Raw genomic sequence first — 24,104 nt, forward strand, 5'->3', positions numbered from 1 at the left:
CTGGTATTACTGTGTCCCATTGATTATCCTCATTCCACCAAGTTTCTGTGATGCCTATTATATCAATATCCTCATTTAATACGAGGCACTGTAGTTCACCCATCTTATTATATAGACTCCTAGCACTGGTATATAAGCACTTTAAAAACTTGTCACTTATCTGGTGTTTTTCTTAAAGTCTGACCTGGAGTCATTTGAATAGAAGAAAGTCTCAGCTTTCATTAAAAAAAAAAAAAAGTGAACGTTTAGCCCCCCAAGGTTGTAAGGATAAGCTTGAAAATGTGAACCCTAAAGGTTGAAAAGCCAGAAGGGAACTAAAAAGAACTCTCAATGTGTGATTTGGAGGCCTGGCTAGTGATTTTTGAATGAGGTTGGCAATACTGAGCATTGCTGCACTCCTGCGATCCTCAGTTACCATAACAGTCCCTTGTGAGCCATTGTAGCTGAGCACAACTTAGAGGAGTGGCTATTTGAAATCACATCCAAGTTGAATACATCCCAGGCCTATTCCATGATCACGATGAGAGATAAGAAAGTTTGGAGCCTTAATCAGTCTGTTCTAGGCTTTCTGCATTTTACTGAAGTTGCAATTGCTTTATAATGAAAGGACAGCTCCTCATCCGGTGTAAATCACTGGAGCTACTCTCATTTACGCCAGCTAAGATTCTGGTCTCAAAATCGTGCTTAAATCTCAGTTTATTTAATTATTTTTCAGAAATGTTCCTTAACTTATTTCATTTTTTCAGTGTCCGACAGATACCAAAGCAACATTTGGGGTCCATCTTAAAATAGTGGGAGACTGGACAGGTATGTAGAAACAAACTTTCCTTTTTAGGCACAAATACCTTCACTTGAAATTTTATCCCCTGAAGGCTTGAATACAATGGTCACACTTTGATTATGAAGATTTCTCGCTAGAGGTCATTCATATTTGTTTGTCAGAAGTTGCCTTTATTGCTTTATCAATGCCACCGCTGACTTTTTCAGATGTGAATTTCTTTAGATAACACATTTTTTTAGTACTAACAGATGTTCTGCTTGTCAGCTAATTATTAGTAATGTGCTTCAGTCTCTATGCTTTTTACAATAGCCTGCTGCCTCTGTGCCAAGTGTAATGATGCCTGCAGAAATGCTGAAATGTGCACTCCCTTGATAAGGGAATTTTAATACCAGCAGTTTGGTTGGCTGCCGGGTTAATTAACACCTATGGCACACTGAGATTACAGGTTGCTTTCATGTTCTCCTCTGCTCTTCTGCTGCTCTGTCAATATTCTCCAGACCGCAGGTGTCAACCTGGATTCCATGCAGAGGAGAATTCTAATTTGCTGCTCAACGTGACAGCTGTTTACTTAGGTGACAGTTGTCATTGGTGTCTGATGGCTGATTTTTTCCAGCTTTGAATTTTCTGTCTTAAGAGGAAGCAGGCTCATTTGGTTTTTTGTAGAGGTATGTCTTCTATATTCACTTACTCTGATTCATCAGTGTGGGCTGGGCTTGTTACTCATCACTTCTCCCCAGGACGAGAGAGCTGCTTAAAGAAAAAACAAGGTGTTAACTAACTGATCTTTCTTGAGGGGTTGGGAACTTCAGCAGGTGCAACTGACTGCCTGGTTTTAGTAGACATGGTTTTGTATGTTATCTCCTTTCCCCCTGCCTAGTGTTTGTGTTATCAGTTTAGATTGTAAGCTCTCTGGGGCAGAGCAGGCAGAACAGGCTTGAAAGAGTGATTACCACATCCTGTGCAGGCGGTGACAGAAGGATAATTGAGATGGCAACTCCTTGTGGGAGGTTTCTGTTGATGGAACATCATTTCTTGCCTAGGTTCCAGCAGATATAAATTTAGCATCCCAGTAGTTGCAGGAAGTAGCTTCTGAATGAATAATTATGACTTCAGAAGTACATTTTCAGGCCAGGAGCAGATATTTAATAGATCTTTAGGCAATATAATTATTCACTCCTAAGAATTAGTGATTTAATACAGTGGAACATGGGATGCATTTGAACAGTGTGGGGGAAATGTAGTTTTGAGACTCATTTAAAGGGCATAGCCTGTGGGCCAAATCTTCAGCCAATGTATATCAGAGCCTTTCCATTAAAGTCAGTGGAGCCAGGCCAGTTTACACCAGCTGAGGATCTGGCACATTAATACCTTTTCAGAAAGGCTGTGCATGGTCTCCTGTGTTGTCGGCAGAACATGCATCCTGAAGATGACTTTTGGGTACAGATAAGAGTACTTTTCATTTATGGTCATATTGCAATAGTACTAGAGATCCCATTGTGCTAAGCCATGCAAAAACATATTGGGAAACAGACACTGCCCCGAGGGGTTTATGATCTAAATCAGTAGTGCCAAACCTGATTACACAGGAGGGCCACGTAAATCTAAGCACAGCCTTGTGTGGGCCAAACAGATTCAACGTATTTTAATAAGATTTAAAGTCACTTGTATTGATTTATATTTTAAGTTCAGCTTGTTTCATATGTATTTAGATAGGTTGTGTAAACTAAAATGATGTAAACATGACCACAAAATGCTAATGAATTGGTGTTAGTATATTGTGTTGAAATAGGGCGCGGGCCTTATGAAATGCTCTGGTGGACCGTGTGCAACTCCCGGGCCATAGGTTGGGAACCCCTAGTCTAAATAGACAGGCCAGACAGAGGGTGGGAGGCAAGCCATAATTATTCCTTGTTTACTGATGGGGATCAGAGGCATAGACAGACTAAATTACTTGCTCATGGTGATACAGGAAGCCTGTGGCAGCACCAGGATTGGACCCTGAGTCCCAGTCTAGTGCGTCGACCACAAGACCAATCTTTTCTCCTGTATTTGAATTCATAGCTGCCTGATTTGTATACATTTAGGGCAGTGGGGCTTGGTGGAGTGTGTAACTCTGTCCATGGGAAAGAACAGCCACCTTGCTGGGCGTGTATGTGTGTTCCCTTGTAGAACTGCTCAAGCATCCGTGGCTGTAGGGCTAGACTCTGCAACTCCTGGATGCCACACCTGTTGTTCCAGGGCCACAATCTGGTGTTTAACTGGCAAGAAAGAAGAGATGTAATCCTGGAAGACATCTGTCTGAAAGGGCTAGATTGGTGCCAAAAGAAATTCCTTGTGTAAGATTTCTTAAAGGAAATCACAACCCATGCAAGGTTTTGTTTTCTTTTAGATGACTTGAGGGGGGGCTTCTAATTAACCAGTCTGTTTATGCTTAATGAAATATATTGTACTGGATATCACCCCAAAACTTTGTCAGGGAAGGTCACAAACACAGGTGGGGCTTTGGCGCACGCTTGCCAATAAAGAATACCCATGTTCTAATTTATCCTCTGGCAACAACTCTTTTTGTGACCAGGGGCAAGTAATATAACCTCCACCCCTTAATTACCATGTTTGTAAGCTGCTTTCCTGGCTCCCATAGAGGTTGTGAGAATTAATGAGTTGATGTCTATAAAGCATTTGGCAGATGGGAAGTGCCGTGTAAATGGTACATTAGGCCTAGTCTGCCCTTAAAACTTTTACCAGCAGAGCCATGATGGTTAGGGGTGAGATTTTTTTTTGCTGATATAGCTATGCGGTAAAAGCCCTAGTGTATACGTAGTTTTACCATTATAAAAGTGCTGTGCCAATATAGTTTATTTTGCGTCCCAAACTGGAGCAAAGCACTGTTGGGCCAGTAGCTACCAGGAGAGGAGGGGATGTTGCCCTAGGCAATTTGCCATCTGTAAAATGGGGATAATAGCACTTCCTACCTCAAAGGTGTGTTGGGAGGACAAGTGCATTGAAGATTGCCTGCATAGCTAAAGTGCAAAACTTTTCAGTGTAGACAAAGCCTTATAGTCTTTCAGATGCAGTAGATAAACATTAGCTGATTAACATGTGTTTGTTCTGCTTCTCTGCTTTCTGACTGGTGACCCTGGTCTCCTCCAGACCCGGGAAGTTTGTTAGCCGAACATTTACAGAAGTCCTTTTAAAATTTTTTTTGGCTTAATATTTGTTGTCAGCTTTGTCGCCTGTTATGCTCCTTTCTCTTGCTGCTCCTTCAAGTACCGTTGCTAGTTGTGCTCTAAAGCTGACATTTCAACTAACACCCCCTAAAGGGAATTGAGAGGCCATGGGCCATGATGATCTGTCCAGCAATACAACAGCAGCAAAAACAAAACACCACACTGTAGCAAACAATGTGTCTTGCTCATTAACTGTACTTCAGGTCTTTAGACAGAAAGTAATATTGATAGCATTGAAATAGACATGCTCTTCTGCAGCTCTGCAAGATGTTGTCATGGAAAATAAATATACAGCACACAGAAGAATTAAGATGAACTGTATATTTTTAATAAATCCAGTAAAAAGACTGCAATATATTACAGTGTCTGCTAGGACAAACTAGTTAGGGTTATATTAAAAGCATTGGTTTTGTACTGTGCCTTAATAATTTTTATTCTGTAGTGATATCATTCTTCTGTCAGACTGTTTATCATGTTAAAGATGTTTGCAAGACAGATCCAATGTTGCTGGGTTGCAACACATTGTTACAGAGACAGTATAATAGCACTGTTGGCCCTCGATTGAATTTGGTACTCTTACTATCCTGTACGATCCTGTAGTCTTACTATCCTTTATCCTGGCCCAGGAAGAGGTAGACATGTGACTTTGGTCTGCTTGGTTTGGAGATGAGGATAAATATTGCAGTGAGGATCCTCTGCTTTAGGTATTGACTGTCCTGGTTTGAATCAGATACAGTATGTTCTTTATCATTGTTGCCAACTCTTGCTATATTTGGTGTTTTTCTTAAAGCTCCAGCTCCTGGAGTCAAGTGGTTTCAAGAAAATCCCAGCTTTCATTTAAACAGGAAAAAAATAAATCTCCGTTCCTCATGGATGTGAGAAAAGTCTGAAAACATGAACTGAATGCAGCCTGAAGGCTTAAAACTCAGAAACCAAATAAACTTTCATGCTTTTTAAGCCAATCTTGTGATGTTTCAGAAACTGGCTTAAACAGGCAGCTGGGGATTTCTTGGGATGGGGAATCCTCATATAGTGAGACATGGCTGCATGGGCTCTGTGTTAAATCCTCACAGCTCTGAGTATAGGAGGTATTCCTGGGAGCAAGTTGTGATGTGCTGTTAGCCATTGCAGCCAGATAAAATTTAGTGGTAAATGTAGGAACTGGAAAGAGAGTGATATTTCATTTTCAGAAAACTAAAGGATACAATTAAAACTGTTGAGATAGCCGACCATGTAATCAATAGTCACCACAACCCTAATTGAGTTTGGTTCAGAATGGAGAGAGAGAGAGAGAGGAAGAGAGAGGGTATGAAGTTTGAGTGAAAGAGGCGACAAACTTGTTCCGTTATCTTCATAAATCATTCATTGCTGCTGAGTTTCTTTTAAAATATCCAGTTGTTAGTAAACAAATAAAGGATAAAAACAGTGATCAACATTCCCTCAAGATCCCTTCTGTTTTGGGTCTATTTTATTTCATGCTAGTATGTTTTAATAATGTTCCCCTTTGTTACATTAGATTTTGCGAGTAAAAGCAGCAAGAGAGACGATACCATGTAGAGATGCTGTACAGTCAGTCACACCAGCAGAATTAAATCTCAGTTTAATAATGTTCCAGAATCGGCAATAGTGAGACTCTGTTAGGCACATTAAGGCTTTAGGCTTAACTATCCAATTTTCAGACTAATAATTCCCACATTATTGGTGAAGCCTTCTGACCTTGCAGTTCAATAAGGACCTGATTCTGCAACCACTGAATTCAATGCTTCCATACGTTACAGTTGCAGAAATGAGCCATAAAGAGCTTGGATTTTGTTGCTTATTTTATTTTATTTTATTTTATTTGTATAACTAAATAGAGCTGAGCCGAGAACTGATTTGTCGATTTGGTGCTGTTCTGAAAAATTGAGAAAAAAAAATAGAACCAAAATTGAAATTGTGTGGACTTTTCAGTGAAACAGAAAGGTCCGTTTTGGGGTTTGTTCCAGAACAGGGATTCAGACTTGGGTCTCTAACATCCCATAGGATGCTCAAATCATTTGGCTGAAGGCTGTAAAGATGGGTGGGAGCAGCAGCACTAGCAGCACCTCCTCATCCAGCTGTTTTGAGAATGGCCGAAACTATTTGTGGCCAATTCACAAATAGTTTCAGGTTGACTGAAGCTGCATTTTTTGGCAAACAATTTGTCTGAAAAATTTTGCCCAGCTCTAAAACTGAATAAAAACATAAAAATGACTTAGCTGTGTCATTAGCCAAAGATTGCCATACGTAATATATGTTTTACTCTTTAGAGCCATTAATGTTCATTGATTGCTTTATTATTGTAAATAGATTAAAATAAATCATTAATAGAAAGGAGACAGGAACAAATTTCGCTTACTGGCTTGACACTGAAAGCCTCAATGTTCTTATTACGAAAGGAAAATTAATGACAGCCAGTTTACATTTGTGATTTTTTTACTCTTAACCTGGATGATTTTGCTTAAACTGTTCTCCATCTGATTTGGTATAAAACACCCTCTTATTTCCTAGTTTAAAGGAAACAGTCAAGATTGTTTGGCTCAAAAATTAGCCTATAGCAACCTTCCTACAATGAAGGTCCTATTTTGACAATTTCTGTTATCCCCAAACCTCAATTTTTTGCACTTCCCAAACTCTCTATGACTTCTTTAAAAAAAAAATAAAGAAGGGAACATAACATAACCATTAGCGATTATCTTCGAAAAGTCATGGAAGACGGGAGAGATTCCAGAGGACTGGAAAAGGGAAAATATAGTGCCAATCTATAAAAGGGGAAATAAGGATAACCCAGGGAATTACAGACCAGTCAGCTTAACTTCAGTACCCAGAAAGATAATGAAGCAAATAATTAAGTAATCAATTTGCAAACACCTAGAAGATAATAAAGGTGATAAGTAACAGCATGGTTTTGTCAAGAACAAGTTAAGTCAAACCAACCTAACAGCTTTCTTGGATAGGAGGGAAGTGGTAGATGTGGTATATGTTGACTTTAATAAGGCTTTTGATACTGTCTTTTATGATCATCGCATAAACAAACTACAGAAATACAACCTAGATGGAGCTACTATAAGGTGGGTGTATAACTTGTTGGAAAACCGTTCCCAGAGAGAAGCTATAAGTGGTTCACACTCAAACTGGAAGAGCATATTGAATGGGGTTCCGCAGGTATCAGTTCTGGGGAGCCTATGATTCTATGACTGAATGATTTAGGTTTTTCTTATGTTTCAATATTTTACGTGTAGGAGACGATGAATAATCTTGTAGTTAAGACACTGAATTGCGACTTGAAAGATCAACTGCGAGTTGAATTTTCTGCTCTGCTTCATCTTGTCTGACTTGGACACTTTATCTATCTGTGCTTCTGTTTCCCATTTTGTAAATCAGGGACAGTAATATTTCACAGGTATGTGGTAATTGACTTTTTTTTAATTACTTGCGGCAGCCACAATTTGCTAGTCATTGTCCACATGTACTCAGATAGTCTGCCACAAAGAACTTGTATGACTATTTAAAACAGTCTAATGATTGTTGGATGGCAGTGCATGCATTGTATATGTATGGCACATTCATTTGCAAGTATCAAAGAGATCCAGTTTCTCAGATATTTGGAATAGGAGTTACCCTTATTACTTGGTCTTCAAAATAATTATGCTGCTTAAACTTTGCAAATATAGTAAGAGAGAGAGGGCCATTAGTCGCGTTTGCTACACTTTACTAAAGAAGATCATTAGAATATAAAGGCCCAAGTCCAGATAATTATGTGGATTTCTAAGCAAAGCTCCACCTTTTGTACGGTCACCTCTCTCTGTAATCATTACCAATATCCTGTATGCTACCTTATGGGTTATTGAAGAAGACAAAGTTTCTGTCCTAGGATTTTCTATACTAAATTAGACAGATTTTAATATCTCTGGTTCAGAAATGTTCAGTGGTGTTCCATCCTCCATGTGCCAGCTTTCCCTAGATGGGGGATAGGTGCTTTAAACCATGAGTTTACAATGCCTGGCTGAACTTTCCAATCCTATGTGTATCTTTAAGAACCTTAGGTGCTTGTGGATTTCCAGGGAGACCATTGTAGAGTGAGCAGGTGTTAGGATGACTGAACTTTTCACTAACTGCATTCTCAGCAGAGTTGAAGTATTTAAATAGGCATGGACACTGAATTATCTTCTCCCCAGTAGATGTAGTCACTCCGGATCAGCTCTGAGACAGGGCAGGCAGGCAGGGCTGTATGGAGATAGAGGCATTTCCCTGTTGCTGTCCATGCTGTACACATTCTGTGAATAATAATAATAAAAAAGTCTTCAGTCTTTGTGGCTGTCAGTCCAGCAACTTCTGCGAGCACCAAATTCACCAGAATATTACATCAATGTTTGGAATTTCAGATGAGCAAAATGGGGGACAGTTTTCTGGGCAAATTTCTAGTGAATGAGCAAAAAATAATGGTTGTAATATGATGAACATGGCACCCCGTAATGAGACAGGTGATCATTAACTATTAACTAATATGTAGCAGGTGATTAATAGTACAGGAAAATACAACCATGTGAGAGATTTCAACAGAATGGCAATTGCTTATCAAAAATGTGAATGGCATTGCAGCCTTGTGTGCTATGCATGGCAATGAAAGGCATGAGGGTCATGCTAAGCAGAGGAAGGTGTGCTGTGACGGTAATTAGCAAGGGCTTGGCACAACTATCATGAAATGCAACATCTGACAAGCCATTATTCACCATGCTTTTCATTTCATGGACATTACATATACTCAAGCCTCCTGCAGCTCTTCCTGTTTTCATTTTGAACCCCACTTCTTGGTAACAGTGAGATAAGAAGGGGTCTCGTGACTTTTGGCTTATGCAATATGTGACATTTTTACTAAATTGGTCCAGGATAAACTATACTGAAATCATCTTTCATATTGTTTGTTGCAACATTGATTATTCAGTAGAAACATCAGTATTTACACTACTAGGAAAATGATTTTTTTTTCAGCAGAAAACATTAATGAAAACCAGAAAAATTGTTTAACATTCTCACAGATTGATTTTGGTGGATGTTGGCGGACCAAAAATTTGACTACCAAAATATTTTGCTTAAAATGAAAATATTTTGATTTGGAAATACTGCCGTGTTGCCTCAGGGCAGTTGTAGTTGGCTGCCTCAAACTCCCATTCTGTTTTAGGCCAACCTCCCAGATCAGAGTACATTTCCTGTGGTGATCATAGTCTCCCCTCTTGGAGAGGAGAGGCGAAGCATCATGGGAGTCTCTGGCCATCCTGCATCTTGGGAGAAGTATTCTGAATGGGAATCCTGGCCCATGGAAAAGAAGGACTCAAGGCAGTGCAATAGTGTAGCCAAATTGAAATATTTTGCTTTTTGGCTAAAATATTTTGGTTTTTGAGTGTTTGAGTTTTTTGAACAAAAATTGTAATTTTCATCAGAAAGCGGACACTTGTGAACGCTTTTGTTTTGTCAAAAGCCCAATTATCTATCCAAATATATCTCCCATGTATTTCAGCTAGTGCTGCTGCCACTTCGGAAGATCATCAGTGCACTTTCAGTAATTAGCAGGGAGCCTGTTCTGTGTTTGGAAGCAGATGTACTTAAACACAGTGGGAGTTTGCTTGGCTATTTCTGACCCAGTTGGAACCAAAAAATATTAAGCAGGGCATTGTGCGTATGGAATAGTGCATAACCACCCTCCCTGGTTGTGCCTCAGGAAGAACATCCTGCTGTGTGCATGCATGATAGGGAGGGAGGAACTGAGTCTGATAGGGTTTTTGGAGAGGGGCTGCGGGTATGCTTCCCATAACAATGGAGTGGTGGAAAGGAGTTTTACCAAGTGTCTGTCTGGCTGCATACTTGTGAAATGATTATTTTAATACTGCTGGGACTTTATTGTGATATCAATAATAGTTAGAGCTTGTAGAGCCTTGATAGGCATCTTTATATTATTTTGAATCTGAGTAAATAAGTCGGTGTGTTGCATTCTCATTTCAATAAACAGAATTTAGCATCCTCCCCTAACATGGACTGAATATATTCCCGTATGTGTTTTGAGTAAGATATAAATGCCATTTCCTTAGGGAAGATTCCACATACCCTCCCACACATATTTTTCAAAAACATAACCAGAGATACTCTGTTTCCTTCAGTGACTACCACTGGACTACTGACTGCATGGTCAATTCTCCCAAGGATTTCAGTTATGCTACAAGTATTACTCAAGTGCTGCTTCAGCTAAACAATGATGGACTTTTTAAAAAGTGAAATGATAATAATTTGAAGAATAATGATTTATTCTAATATGCATTATTTAATGTCTGTATTCTGTGAAATGGGTTTTTTTAGGGTAATTGCACCCCACAATTGAATAGCCTGGGTATCTAATTTTGCAAATAGTAATTTCCTAGTAATTCAGTGGACAGTAAACCAACTGTTTAGCACTTAATGCATTATCTTTTGCCATTTCTGTTTGCAACAGACTTGACATCTCCTCTCAGGCTTGTTGTGTTGCTTGTTTTATAACGGCGAGTGGATTCTTTGTAGGATTTAGATATTTTTAATGCTCTGTGGAAGGTACTTGAATGGGCACCATAAGAGAATCTAGATAGAAACTAGATAGGTAAAAAGTAAGTGACTTGAGGAATTGCAAAAACATTCATGTTGGAAAAGTACATTGCTACACACCTTTCCCAAGGATTGTAAAAGGAACTGTGGTCTAAATAACATTTAACCAACTGGGTTTTAATCTGTTAAATGTCTCTGCACAATACACTAATGTAATACTGCAGAGTAACATTTACAGCATAGTCTTGTTCCCATTCCAGTCAATGAAAAATTTTGGTGTTGGCTTGAGTAGGATCCGACTTTGTACCATATCAAAACTACTGTATTTAGTAATCCTGTTATGTTCTTAGAACCATGGAAATTAAAAATGGAAAAGGTTATCTAGGAGCAACTCCTATAGTCTTTACTAAGATAAAACTCCCACTGACATTAGTACAAGGATATCAAGATCTATAGATTGTGAATATAGAAAAAATAAGTTAAATATTAGTTAAAGAAGAAAAATATTAAGATTAATCTGTAAACTGTTGTCTACCCTTAGGATATTGGCTGGCTAAAGTTATTAGCAATAACTTCTTTAGCTCAGATTTAAGACCTAATAGCAGAAATGTACATGGAATGAGATGAAAACGATAGTTAGATTTATTACTTGACACATTATATGCTTTACTTTGTGCTATGCATCCAAATGAAGTAGAGAGAAACTAATATATCCTGTCTGGTTTCATTTTCCCATCATCAAATGATCTCCTTCACACAGGGTATTGCGCGTCTTGAGATAGAATAGGAGGTGGAGCTTCAGATGTGGTGAGGTCTTGGGAAAAGTTATGCATTTCTTCCTGTGATCATCCCCAACTGACTATTAAAGTTTATTCAGAAAACAGGAACTTAATTAGGATCCAGCTGAGCTCTGATTGCTTTACAGTGCCTGTGTTTTCAGTGCAGCCATGGTGGGGGAAGCTTTTGCAGTTAAACTTGTAAGTATTCTGAAAAAGTCAGAGTTGAAAACACAGTGGGAGTGATACATTATATATATGATGTATAATTAGTTATATTGTATATTTAATGTATAGTGAATAAAAATGTATGTTTTGTTCCTTTATTCAGCCCTTGTTTCTATTGATTTTTATCCCTTTTGGTTAGATAAATATATGTCTAGACAAGGATTGGAGGCCCTGGAAAGGCATTGGCCCTTCAGGGTACATAGTGTTATTGTTTTTTCCATATGTAGTGGCTGAGAATTCTATCTACCTTCCATGTTTATATGCCCCCATGTACCATAGTATATGAGCACCTCACAATCTTTTTGTATTTATCCTTACAATTTCCCTGTGAGGTGGGTAGGTGTTATTATCCCCATTTTACAGCTGAGATGCAGAGAGACCAAGGGCCTGTCTACACTGCATTTTAAAACCCGCAGCAATGAGTCTCAGATCCTGGGTCTACAGACTCAGGCTTGTGGGGCTTGCACTATGGTGCTAAAAGCAGATCTGTAGATGTTCAGTTCAAGCTGGAGCTTGGGCAGTAAAGCCAGGGGAGTGGGATGGGCTTCAGAGCACGAGCTCCAGCCCCAGCCACAACCTCTACCCTGCTGTATTTAGTGCCATAGCACAAGCCCGGTGAGCTTGATTCTGTTGATCCAGGCTCTGAGACTCACTGTTGCAATGTAGACGTACCTCAAGTGACTAGCCCAGGGCTACACAGGAAGGGTGTCTTCAAGTCCTAGAATAGTGCCCTCACCATTGGACCATCCTTCTTTCATTCTGTTGTTCCTCCTTGTGTGAACTTGCTTGCTTTTGAAGTTTTTGAAAACTTGTTTATAACAAATGTAGCCACCACAAGTAAGAAACAGTACCGAAGAAGGAAACTTTGAGTTAAAATGGCATATTTTCCACTCCATGAAGCTCAGCCTACTGCATTTGTTTCATGAGTGGAATTCTATGTGGTTTAAAAAATTACAAAGGGATGAGAGATTTAAAAACACTTTGCACTAATATTTATATAGTGTGGTTAGATGTTCGGTTGTGTGTGTTTTTTCTGTGTTCTTTCTGTGTGCTCTCCCAGCTCTGCCACAGGAGACCTTAAGCAAACCTCCCAATGACCACAAGATCCGTGAAGGTACAAAGGCACCAGGCCAGATTTATTGTCGATGAAGCATGGTACTAGTATACGGACCACTAATACATGTATGCCCGTAACAATGGATCAGCTCAGTGAACGGCAGGACTTTCCGTCCCTCCCTAGGCTACACAAAGACATTCCCTCTGAGATACATCTTTATACCCTGATACAAACAAGTTACGTACTGCCCCTCTGACATAGTTAGTTACTGCCCCCTGACGTGGCTAGTTATTAGCCATCACCTTGTACATGTTGGTTCAATTAAAACATCTTTATTACATACTGTCATCCTGACCTTATCTTTTAGGAGGGGTTAGTGTGTTCATGTTATCCTTGGGGAATGCTTTTGTACCATCCTTGATACTGGGATGTTCTGGTGCCACTTGATATCAGGATGTGTTTGTGTGAGTACTCTGGGCCTAGCACTACTTAGGAATGTGTATTTCTGCAATATCAGCCCTGTTCTTGCCAAATTCTGTGAGCAGGTCCTGTCTCCTGCTCACAGCTTGTCTTGGCTTTTTATCAGTAAAGCTTTGACTACTTTAGCACAGGCCTCAGATCAGGCCTCTGATACAAGGGCTTATGTCTCAGGCTCTCTTCCTACTACATACAGTAGTTGTCTCTCTCTTCCCTCCCCTGCCCTGCCACCTAGGTTTGTATAGGGGAAGTCCATTAATACTACTTCAGTGTTTTAATGGAATGGAATGTGAACATACTTTGTTCAGGGGATGGTTAATTGTATGGTTTGGGGATGTAAGGAGCTGCAGAGTACCAAAAAAAGAGTGGATGAAGGGGATGATGCATACAATGGCCTTTTAATAGCCTCAAAACACCCTTTGGATATCTCAGAAATTACAGATGGAAAAGGCCATGAGTCCAACCCTGGAAGTACAAGATTATTCCCTCCAGTTCTAGTGCTTTGTCCACTCTAATTTTAAATGTCTGAAGCCATTATATAGTAGTTAGTTGTGTTTTTCTCTTGAGTGCCATAATGAATGTGTATTTGAAAACTGTTTGTGAAATGATCCAGTACTTAAGGTCTAAAATAAGATCAAATGTGAATGGACAGGCCAGCTGGTACTTTGCAAAAGATCACAGTCATGGAGTGATGTTTCTGCTGTTGATGGATGCAAAGTTTCAGCGTGGGATGGAATTCATTCCAGTATTTTGTTGCTGCTACTTGAATATGCTAGATGCAAAGTGGGGCAGCTGCTGCTCACTTGGACAAATATGTATAAAAATATCTTACACTCTGAGCATCTTGATGGAACTGGTTAATAATGTTTTTTTATAGTGTGTGTGTGTGTGTGTGTGTGTGTGTGTGTGTGTGTGTGTGTGTGTGTGTGTATAGTGTTTGATTTTTACACACATACTCACTGAAGCCATGGCTATGTGCTGGTCTCAGTGCATCAATGTATATTTTATAATTAAATGAATAAATAAATCAGTAGCCTGACTCCAGTGTTAGACTGTTCCTGCCCCCACCCGCCTCCCCATAGGTTTACAAGGACTGGAGAGAGCACAAGGAGAATTCCCCCAAATCCTCCTACACTCAATTCTGAGCATGTACAATGGGAGCCCTTTGTTGTGGGTGCACAGACTTTTCAGGGGAAGTAAGTACCAATGTCAGGGCTTAAAATATTTACATAAAAAGATCAGGTATGTTTTAATTAAAGTATAACTTTTTTTTTATTCTTTCTATATTCATTCTAAGCGCTATTACCCTTGTAGCACTTTATATGAACTTGTGTTGAGGAGTTAACTGCACCTTCACAAGGGAAAGAGGTATAACATGCAGTATGTCTGAAAGGAAGGACAATCTTGTGGTTAAGGAACTGAACTGTAACTCGGAAGATCTGGGAATAGTTCCCAGCTCTGCCATGGGCTTTCTTTGTCACCTTAGGCAAGTTAGTTAATCTCTTGATGCCTCGCTTCCCTTCTATAAAATGAGATTAATAATACTACCTCTTTGCCACCTTTGTCTGCCTTGTCTGTTTAGACTGTAAGGTCTTTCGGTCAGGAGTTGTCTTTTAGTACGTGTTTGTACAGTGCCTAGCACAATGGGACACACATTTCAGCTGGGGCCTAGGGATGCTACTGTAATTAAAGTAATTAGGGCTAGTAGAAAATATCTCATCAAAAGTGTTTTACAATGGAAAATTGGGCTTTTGACAAAACATTTTTTTTTTCATGAAAAGTGTTTTGTCATCAAAATGCTTTGGCCCAAAGTCAAAAGATTTTGAACGAAAACTTGCGGGTTTCAAGTTTTCACCAAAAACTTTAAAACTTCTGTGGGGAGAGTATTTTTTCAGACCAGCTCTACAAATAACAATATACCCAGATCATTCTGTTGTATGAGTGAGAGACCGGAGAAGGAAGGGGGTTGGTCAGCATTCTTAAATGTCTGAACTAAATACAGCACAGATTAATTGTGTGCAAATCATAGCAGATAGGGCTGATAAAAAATGGTTTCCTACATGTTAGTAATAGCAAAAGGAATTCGTTTCATGGCTTTTGTGGTTTGTGCTCTAACCACTTATGAATGTTGTATCTCAAGTCTCTTTCCCACATCTCAATCTTACCTAGCGTATTTGTAATATAGACTTTTTTCAAGAGGAGATGCATGTTAAGCATTTCCTTAACTTCAGAAACTTTCAGACATTAATAAGTCACCGGACAAAAACAAACAGTGGACACTGCACTCTTGTGACCTCTTATGTCTCAGCATAGGTTCCATTTTAAGCCCTTAACTTGCAAAAAATCATCTTAAACCCTTCTTAATTTTTTTTTAAATAGGGCACTGAGGAAGTGCTTATGACAATGCTTCTAAATTTGCAAAACTTGGAGACAAGACCTGAGTGATGGGTCTGACTTCATTTTAAAGCCCTTGACAGTTTTTTGAAAGCTGACTTAGCAAAAAAAAAATTATTGCAGGATGGTAGACAGCAGCTTAAGGAGCTATTCATAGCAACAAGTGGGATGCGTAAAAACTAGGCAGGTGTTTTAAGTTCGAAGTTGATGATGGCTGCAAACGCCCATGTAGCTTCGGGTAGAATTGAGACCCATGTCTCAGAGGAAAACAGAAGTGCTATAGATAATTACAGAAGCATAATTACAAATATTCCAAGCTATGAGTACATCTCTATGGGGAGAACTTTTGAGTGAGCTAAGCATTTGGACCACAATGTTCTATTCTGCATCGCTAACAAAGGGAAGCATTTTTGCTCTTGCACTTCATTCATTTTACAGTCGCTTTCTAATTACATTTCTGTTCATTCTTATTAACATTGATTTTTAAAAAAAAAGCCCTGGTAATTGTACAGATATGCTTAAACAGCCTCTTATCCTGTAAAAAGCAATTAACTTCAGTTGTACTGTTAATCTGGTCCAGTGCACACAATGTTTCCATTAAGAGTTCAGGGACATCTGAAGCTCTCAAAAAAAGGGAGGAGGCTTAGGTATAGAGGGGAACAAAACCTTAAACTGTATTTATGCACTATTTTGACTTAATGGATCTCTTGTCAACATGCTTTTTAGTAACAGAAACAGGATCCTCTGCCTTCACTAGCATAGATTCTGTATTGTTATTAATTCCTATGTATTTCATAAATGGGGGGACACAGGAATGAGATTCAGGAACAAAGAATCAGGGTTGGAAGGGACCTCAGGAGGTCATCTAGTCCAACCCCTCGCTCAAAGCAGGACCAATTCTCCACTAAATCATCCCAGCCAGGGCTTTGTCAAGCCTGACCTTAAAAACCTCTAAAGAAGGAGATTCCACCACCTCCCTGGGTAACTCACTCCAGTGCTTCACCACCCTCATTTTTATTTCAGCTCTGTCACAGATGAACTATGTGACCTTGGGCAATCACTTATGGCATGATCTGAAGTGTTGAATTAATGGGAGCTGCATATGTTCAGCACCTCTGGAAAATCAGCTTTAACTTCTCTTTGTTATACTGTGCTCATCTTTAAAATGGAGATAAAAATGCACATTTACCTCCCAGGGATTCTTGTGCAATTTAATTGTTATGCACTTTGAGATCCTTGACTGATAAATCTTAGAGAGATGCAAGGTATTATCATGATTTCCATTCAAGCCACTTTGCATCACTAATGGCACATTATGCAATAAGGAAACATGACTTGGTAGACAGTTTGGAATGCTCTTATTATGCCATATTTTCCAGTCATTAACATTTAGTATTGTTACAGATGACTGTATCAAACAATCCTATTTGAGAACGTCAAGGATGGTGATATAATTAAAAAGGAAAATGTCATTTGAAATGCACCAATCTGCCTGTGTAAATTAACTACTAGAAAACAGGATAATTACAAATTTTATAAAGTATTCTCTTCTCCTTTATATACAATAATTCCATGGAAGTAAATGGAATTGCATGAGTGTAACCGAAGACTTGTGGTCTTTTGGAGACAGGAGGCTAAAGCAGAGTAGGATATGTCTTTTCAGAGGGCTTGGCTACACTGGAGAGTTGCAGCGCTGGTGATGGGGTTATAGCGCTGCAACTCACTCTGCAACTCCCTGGTTGCAGCGCTGGCTGTAAACCTGGTCTGCTTGGGGTGTAGCGATTCCAGCGCTGGTGATGCAGCGCTGGTCGTCAAGTGTGGCCACCAAGAGCGCATTTATTGGCCTCCAGGATATTAGGAGGTATCCCAGCATACCTTTTCAGCCACTCTGCTCATCGTTTCACACTCCACTGCCCTGGGCTCAGGTGACCCGCCCTTTAAATGCCCCGGGAATTTTAAAAATCCCCTTCCTGTTTGCTCAGCCAGGTGTGGAGTGCAATCAATCAATCAATCAATCAGTGACCATGCCTCCACGCACCAAACGAGCCCCAGCATGGAACACTTCCGAGCTGCAGAACCTCATCAGTGTTTGGGGTGAGGAAGCTGTGCAGTCACAGCTGCGCTCCAGCTGTAGAAATTATGATACCTATGGGCAGATATCAAAGTCCTTGCTGCTAAGGGGCCATGAACGGGACGCGTTGCAGTGCAGGGTAAAAGTAAAGGAGCTGCGGAATGCCTATTGCAAAGCCTGTGAGGCAAACCTCTGCTCAGGAGCTGCCCCCACGACCTGCCGTTTTTTACAAGGAGCTGGATGCCATACTTGGGTGTGACCCCACTGCCAATCCGAGGACCACGATGGAGAGTTCAGAGCAGGGAGAAGTGGGGGAGGGTGTAGAGGAAGCCGAGAGTGAGGGTACTGGGGTGGAGGGAGACACCCCGGAGTCCCAGGAGGCATGCAGCCAGGAGCTCTTCTCAAGCCAGGAGGAAGCTAGCCAGTCACAGCAGCTGGAACTTGTTGGTGAAGAAGAAGCAGAGGAGCGGATTCCCAGTAAGCAGATTTTATTTTTAGAATGGAAATGTTTTGGGAGAGGAGGGTTGGGGTTATGGCTGCCTGCATGCATGCCTAGATGTGGAATAGCCCATTGATTTGGTCTATCACGTCTCTGTAATCGGCCTCGGTAATCTCTTCAAAAGTTTCAGCCAGAGTGTGGGCAATGTGCTTGTGCACGTTTATAGGGAGAGCCACCGTGGTCCTTGTCCCAGTCAGGCTAACGCATCCGCGCCACTGTGCTGCGAGGGGTAGGGGGACCATTGCTGCACACAGGCAAGCTGCATAGGGACCAGGGCGGAATCCACATTGCTGTAGAAGACCCTCCCTCTCTTCCCAGGTAACACGCAGCAGTGATATATCTGGCAGTAGAAAATCCTGTTGAAAATGTAGGGATAGTGTTAGTGCAGGTCCCCCCCAGCTGCTCTTTGCTTTCCCCAATGCACAGAAACCCCAGTGAGCCCAAGCAGTTCCCCTTCCCAGAGAAGTAACTGCTGTGGCAATTGTGGGGGTGGTGTTCAGTGCAGGTCCTCCCCAGCTGCTCTCCGCTTTCCCCAATGCACAGAAACCCCAGTGAGCCCAAGCAGTTCCCCTTCCCAGAGGAGTAACTGCTGTGGCAATTGTGGGGGTGGTGTTCAGTGCAGGTCCCCCCCAGCTGCTCTCTGCTTTCCCCAATGCACAGAAACCCCAGTGAGCCCTGACTCAAGCAGTTCCCCTTCACAGGTGAGTCGCGGCAGAAACACTCACCCCAGTACTCGCCATGTCTTCACTGCTGTGGCCTCTCTGTGCTATGTTTGCTATGTGTAAATGATGCTACAAATAGTCTACAAACTCCTTCACTGTGATTATAAACAATGCAGCCTCTGTATTAAATGTTTCTATTTCTGTTTTTTTCAGTGTCCTTGAATTCTCCAGCCCTATCACAGCCTGCTCAAAGACTACAGAACTTGAGGAATAAGCCAAGGAAAAGCAAAGAAGATTTGGTCAAAGCAGTTATTAATCAGTATGCCAGAGAGAGTAAGAGGCTGCAGGACTGGAGAGAGAAAATGCATGAGTGGAGGGAAACACAAAGCAGGAGAAAGGAATTGGCTACCAAGAAAACCACAAAGCAGCTGATAAGCCTCCTGGCGCGCCAAACGGACTGTATGCAGTCACTTGTAGCCATGCAGGCAGATCAGTACCGTGCTAACCCCCACCCCTCCCAAAGCTCTCTCCCTTGTTCCCCAGTGTTTGCTCAAAACACCTTTCTCCAGCAGCCTGGTTCTTACCACCACCAGCTGCCCCCAACACCTGTATGTTCACCTACCAGCCCTGAGAACTACGACCCTTACCCTAGGCACTCAACCCCCATCACGATGCAGCATATTAATCCTGAAGTGCAGCAGGCATTGAACAGCAATCCAGGCAGGACATATTCAAACCTCTGAATGTACAGTCCACCACCCTACCCCCCTCCCCTTTTATGTACTGTATTTTGAATAAATGATTTCTTGGCTTTTAAAACATTTTTTATTATTGCGGAAAGTGAGAAATACTGTACCCGAAGGGAAAAACAGGCACAGCAAATCTTTGTAACCACTGCACTTTACACCCGTGCAAGACACCAAACATTACTGTTGGCTCTCAGCCTCAAATTGCTCCCTTAAGGCATCCCTAATCCTTGAAGCCCTGTGCTGGGCCTCTCTAGTAGCCCTGCTCTCTGGCTGTGCAAATTCAGCCTCTAGGCGTCGAACCTCGGAGGTCCATTCCTCGCTGAATGTTTCACCCTTCCCTTCACAAATATTATGGAGGATACAGCACGCGGATATAACAGCGGGGATGCTGCTTCCCCCCCAAACTAGCTTCCCATAGAGACACCTCCAGTGTCCTTTTAAACGGCCGAAAGCACACTCCACAGTCATTCTGCACCGGCTCAGCCTGTAGTTGAACCGGTCCTTGCTCCTGTCAAGCTTCCCTGTATATGGTTTCATGAGCCATGGTATTAAGGGGTAAGCGGGGTCTCCAAGGATCACAATGGGCATTTCGACGTCCCCTACTGTGATCTTCTGGTCTGGGAAAAAAGTCCCGGCCTGCAGCTTCCTGAACAGGGCACTGTTCCGAAAGATGCGTGCATCATGCACCTTTCCAGGCCATCCTGAGTAAATGTCAGTGAAACGCCCACGGTGATCCACAAGCGCTTGGAGAACCACAGAGAAATACCCCTTGTGATTAACGCACTCGGATGCTAGGTGGGGTGGTGCCAGAATAGGAATATGCGTCCCATCTATCGCCCCTCTATAGTTAGGGAAACCCATTTGTGCAAAGCCATCCACAATGTCCTGCACGTTCCCCAGAGTCACGGTTCTTCTTAGCAGGGTGTGATTAATGGCCGTGCAAACTTGCATCAACACTATTCCAACGGTCGACTTTCCCACTTACCGGTTGGTTCGCGACCGATCGGTAGCTGTCTGGAGTTGCCAGCTTCCAGACTGCAATAGCCATCCGCTTCTCCATTGGCAGGGCAGCTCTCAATCTCGTGTCCTTGCGCAGCAGGGTAGGAGCGAGCTCAGCACACAGTCCCATGAAATGGGCTTTTCTCATCCGAAAGTTCTGTAGCCACTGCTCGTCATCCCAGACTTGCAGGACGATGTGATCCCACCACTCAGTGCTTGTTTCCTGAGCCCAAAGTGGCGTTCCACGGTGCTGAGCACGTCCGTTACTGCCAAAAGCAATTTAGTGTCTTGCGCGTCAGGCGAATCAATATCATCGTCTGACTCCTCACTGTCACTTCGGAGCTGAAGGAATAGCTCAACTGCCAAACGTGATGTGCTGGCAACATTCATCAGCAAGGGCCTCAGCAGCTCGGGCTCCATTTGTAACAGAAATCACGCTGCAGACTCACAATGGCGCCAAACTGCTTGGAATGTGTAGCGATGCACCACGGGGCCTTGGGACAGGAAGCGGAATGACCCGCACCCTTCCATCCCCTTCCCACAACCCACAGCGCCAAAATGGGACGAGGTGCTCTGTGGGATAGCTGCCCACAATGCACCACTCCCAACAGCGCTGCAAATGCTGCAAATGTGGCCACACTGCAGCGCTGGTAGCTGTCAGTGTGGCCACACTGCAGCGCTGTCCCTACACAGCTGTACGAACACAACTGTAACTCCCAGCGCTGCACAAATGTAAGTGTAGCCATACCCAGAGTTGCTGTGTACTCAGAACTGCAGTAGAAGTCAGTGGGAACTGTAGATGCTTAGTAGGGATGGAAAAGGGTTTTGGTAGGTGTCTGTCTTGCTGAGATCCTGTTGAACTGATTATTTTAATGCTGCTGAGATTTGATTGGTGTTATTAATGGTGCGTTAGGGTGCCGAGAGCCTTGGATAGGTATCTTTTTAGTTATTTAAATCTAAATAAACACAGTAAAATAAAGGCGCAACTCCCTGCCCCAAAGAAATTAGTCTAATTTGGACATTCATGGAGGGGAGGGAGAGGGAGTGACATCAATAGCATTTCTTTTTTTCTATGAATAGTTTTTGGAGCTGGAGGTTGCACATGCTTGAGGAGCTTGTAAGATGCATGCATGGTTGTTTGAGAAGGTATTCCTAGCCCATTGGCCTGGAAGAAGGCTACAGAGACCCATCCACATTGGGAAACTGGCTTTGGTATGAAATGGTTTTCTCGATCTCATCTGGAAAGCAGATTCCAGTAAGAGAGCTGTGCTGGCTGGTTCCTGCCAGTGCGATTTGGCCACATCCTCCTCAGCATTGGCCAGCACAGTCACGTTAGTTGAAACCATTCTCAAGATCACCTTTTCAAATGCAGCATTGCAATACAGCCAGGTGTCAGGCATCAATAAGAAAGGCCAGGGGCATAGGAAGAAGAGAGAGAGAGAGTAGGGGAAGATGAGAGCAGAGATGTAGCCTGTCTTTTGGTCTGGGATGTGTCACCTAGGCTGTTGCCTGTTTCAGACAAACAACGGTGGTACAACATGTCTACTCCCTTGCTGAGAGGTGTCCTACCAGCTCTCGAGGCCCTTTTCACAGTGTGCAGATGCAACTGAGTTCACTTATACATAACACTTTCAAAGCCCTGTGTAAACTAAACTAGAGAATGTTCCTAACTTGTACCTACAACTTGTATTGATCTATCCTTGGGTGATATGTTAAAGCTCACCTTGTGACCAACATCCATGGGGTGGAAGGAGCTCCCCCTCCGCTGAACATACTGAAGTGCACCTTGCATGTCCTGTTCAAAGCCAATCACTATTGTAGTCTGTTGCAGCCACGTGGAGCAGGAGGACTCCTTCAGTGAATGCAGCATCATCCTTTACCTGGTTAGTCAATAAACATAGAATTTGGCTGACTGCATCTTTAAACCAGTAAACAAACACACAAGATAACTGTCTGGTTGTGGCACTTTAAAGAAACGCCCTGACCTGGCCTCAGGGTTCTGGGTTAGGACTGAGGTGCTATTCTCCATTCCCAGCTTCACCCACCATTCCCCTGTGATGAAGCAGGCAAGCCTTCTTAACTTGCCTGATGGGTCCTGATTGGTTATTGTCTCTTCCCAGCCCTTCTACACTCCTGGATGATTAAATCTTGGAGGTACTCTGGCTGGAGTATGTCACCATGCCTCATGCTCCTATTTTTTCTGTTGGCCAGGCTCCCTGGTTAGACTACAGGTAGCACCACAGCCTCCCCTCTTGGGGAGTGGAGGAAATGCATCATGATGGTCACATGGCTGCAGTGTATCATGGGAGATGTATTCTGGCCAGGGAGGCTCATAAAGGAGAACAAGGAAATAAGGCACTTGAACTACAGCTCCTGTGAGGCAGTGTGGCTGCATTTCAAAGTTGAAATGCTTTTGTCTTTGTTCAATAACATTTCTGGTTTTGGACATTCAGCTTTTAGTCCAGAAAAGAAATTTTCTGCAGAAAATAGAAACTTTTCTTTCTCTCTCACATACAGAATCATTGAATGGAAAACCCAATTTTCCATCAAAAAATAATGTTGACGGAAAATTTTCAACCAGATCTAGGTCTTCCTTATGGGACGCAGTGAATATTCCCTTTCTTCACTAGGAATACATATCACCCATGGAGTAGGTAGGGGTGAACTGGGATGTTTGGGAGGCATTGAACTCTGCACTGACTCGTGAAGGCATAATTACATAAGAACAACCATACTGGCTCAGACCAAAGGTCCATCTAGCCCAGTATGATTCCTAGCATTCTGTTCGTTTTTTTATGTTTTCAGAGAATTATGCACAATGACTCCAATATCTCTTTCTTGAATGGAAACAGCTAATTTAGACCCCATCATTTTATATTTATAGTTGGGATTATGTTTTCCAATGTGCATGATTTTACATCAGATTGAATTTCATCTGCCATTTTGTTGCCCAGTCACCCAGCTTTGAGAGATCTTTTTGTATCTCTTCGCAGTCTGCCTGGGACTTAACTATCTTGAGTAGTTTTGTATCATCTGTGAATTTTGCAATCTCACTGTTTACCCCTTTTTCCAGATCCTTCATTAATATGTTGAATAGGACTGGGCCCAGCACAGACCCCTGGGGGACACCACTATTTACCTCTCTCTATTCTGAAAACTAACCTTTGTTTCCTATCTTTTAACCAGTTATTAATCCATGAGGGGATGTTCCCTCCTATCCCATGACAGCTTACTTTGCTTAAGAGCCTTTGGTGAGGGGACTTTGTCAAAGGCTTTCTGAAAATCTAAGTATACTATATCCACTGGATCCTCCTGGCCCATGTGCTTGTTGACCCCCTCAAAGAATTCTAGTAGATTGGTGAGACATGATTTCCCATTACACTAACCATGTTGACTTCTTCCCAATAAATTATGTTCATTTATGTGCCTGTCAATTTTGTTCTTTACTAGAGTTGCAACCACTTTTCCTAATACTGAAGTCAGGCTTCCTGGCCTGTAATTGCCAGGGTCACCTCTGGAGCCCTTTTAAAAAATTTGTGTTACATTAGCTATCCTCTAGTCATTTGGTACAGAAGCTGATTTAAATGATAGGTTAC

General features: G+C 41.9%; 2 protein-coding genes across 3 annotated transcripts in view; both read left to right on the plus strand.

Moving 5' to 3' along the window:
* Positions 1-24,104, plus strand: part of NOX4 (NADPH oxidase 4) — a 172,019-nt gene that overhangs the window by 78,448 nt on the left and 69,467 nt on the right. For both annotated transcript variants that reach the window (XM_050941509.1, XM_050941510.1), the window contains exon 11: positions 747-807. In XM_050941509.1, coding sequence (XP_050797466.1) covers positions 747-807 — 61 coding nt within the window. The remainder of the gene's footprint in view (positions 1-746; positions 808-24,104) is intronic.
* On the plus strand, positions 17,390-19,579 carry LOC127045766 (uncharacterized). The gene is made up of 2 exons (XM_050942266.1): positions 17,390-18,076; positions 18,974-19,579. The coding sequence occupies exons 1-2, from the start codon at positions 17,761-17,763 to the stop codon at positions 19,501-19,503; spliced, it is 846 nt and encodes a 281-aa protein (XP_050798223.1). The 5' UTR covers positions 17,390-17,760; the 3' UTR covers positions 19,504-19,579.

This window comes from Gopherus flavomarginatus, chromosome 1 (assembly GCF_025201925.1).
Source record: "Gopherus flavomarginatus isolate rGopFla2 chromosome 1, rGopFla2.mat.asm, whole genome shotgun sequence".
In the NCBI taxonomy this organism is placed as follows: Eukaryota; Metazoa; Chordata; order Testudines; family Testudinidae; genus Gopherus; species Gopherus flavomarginatus.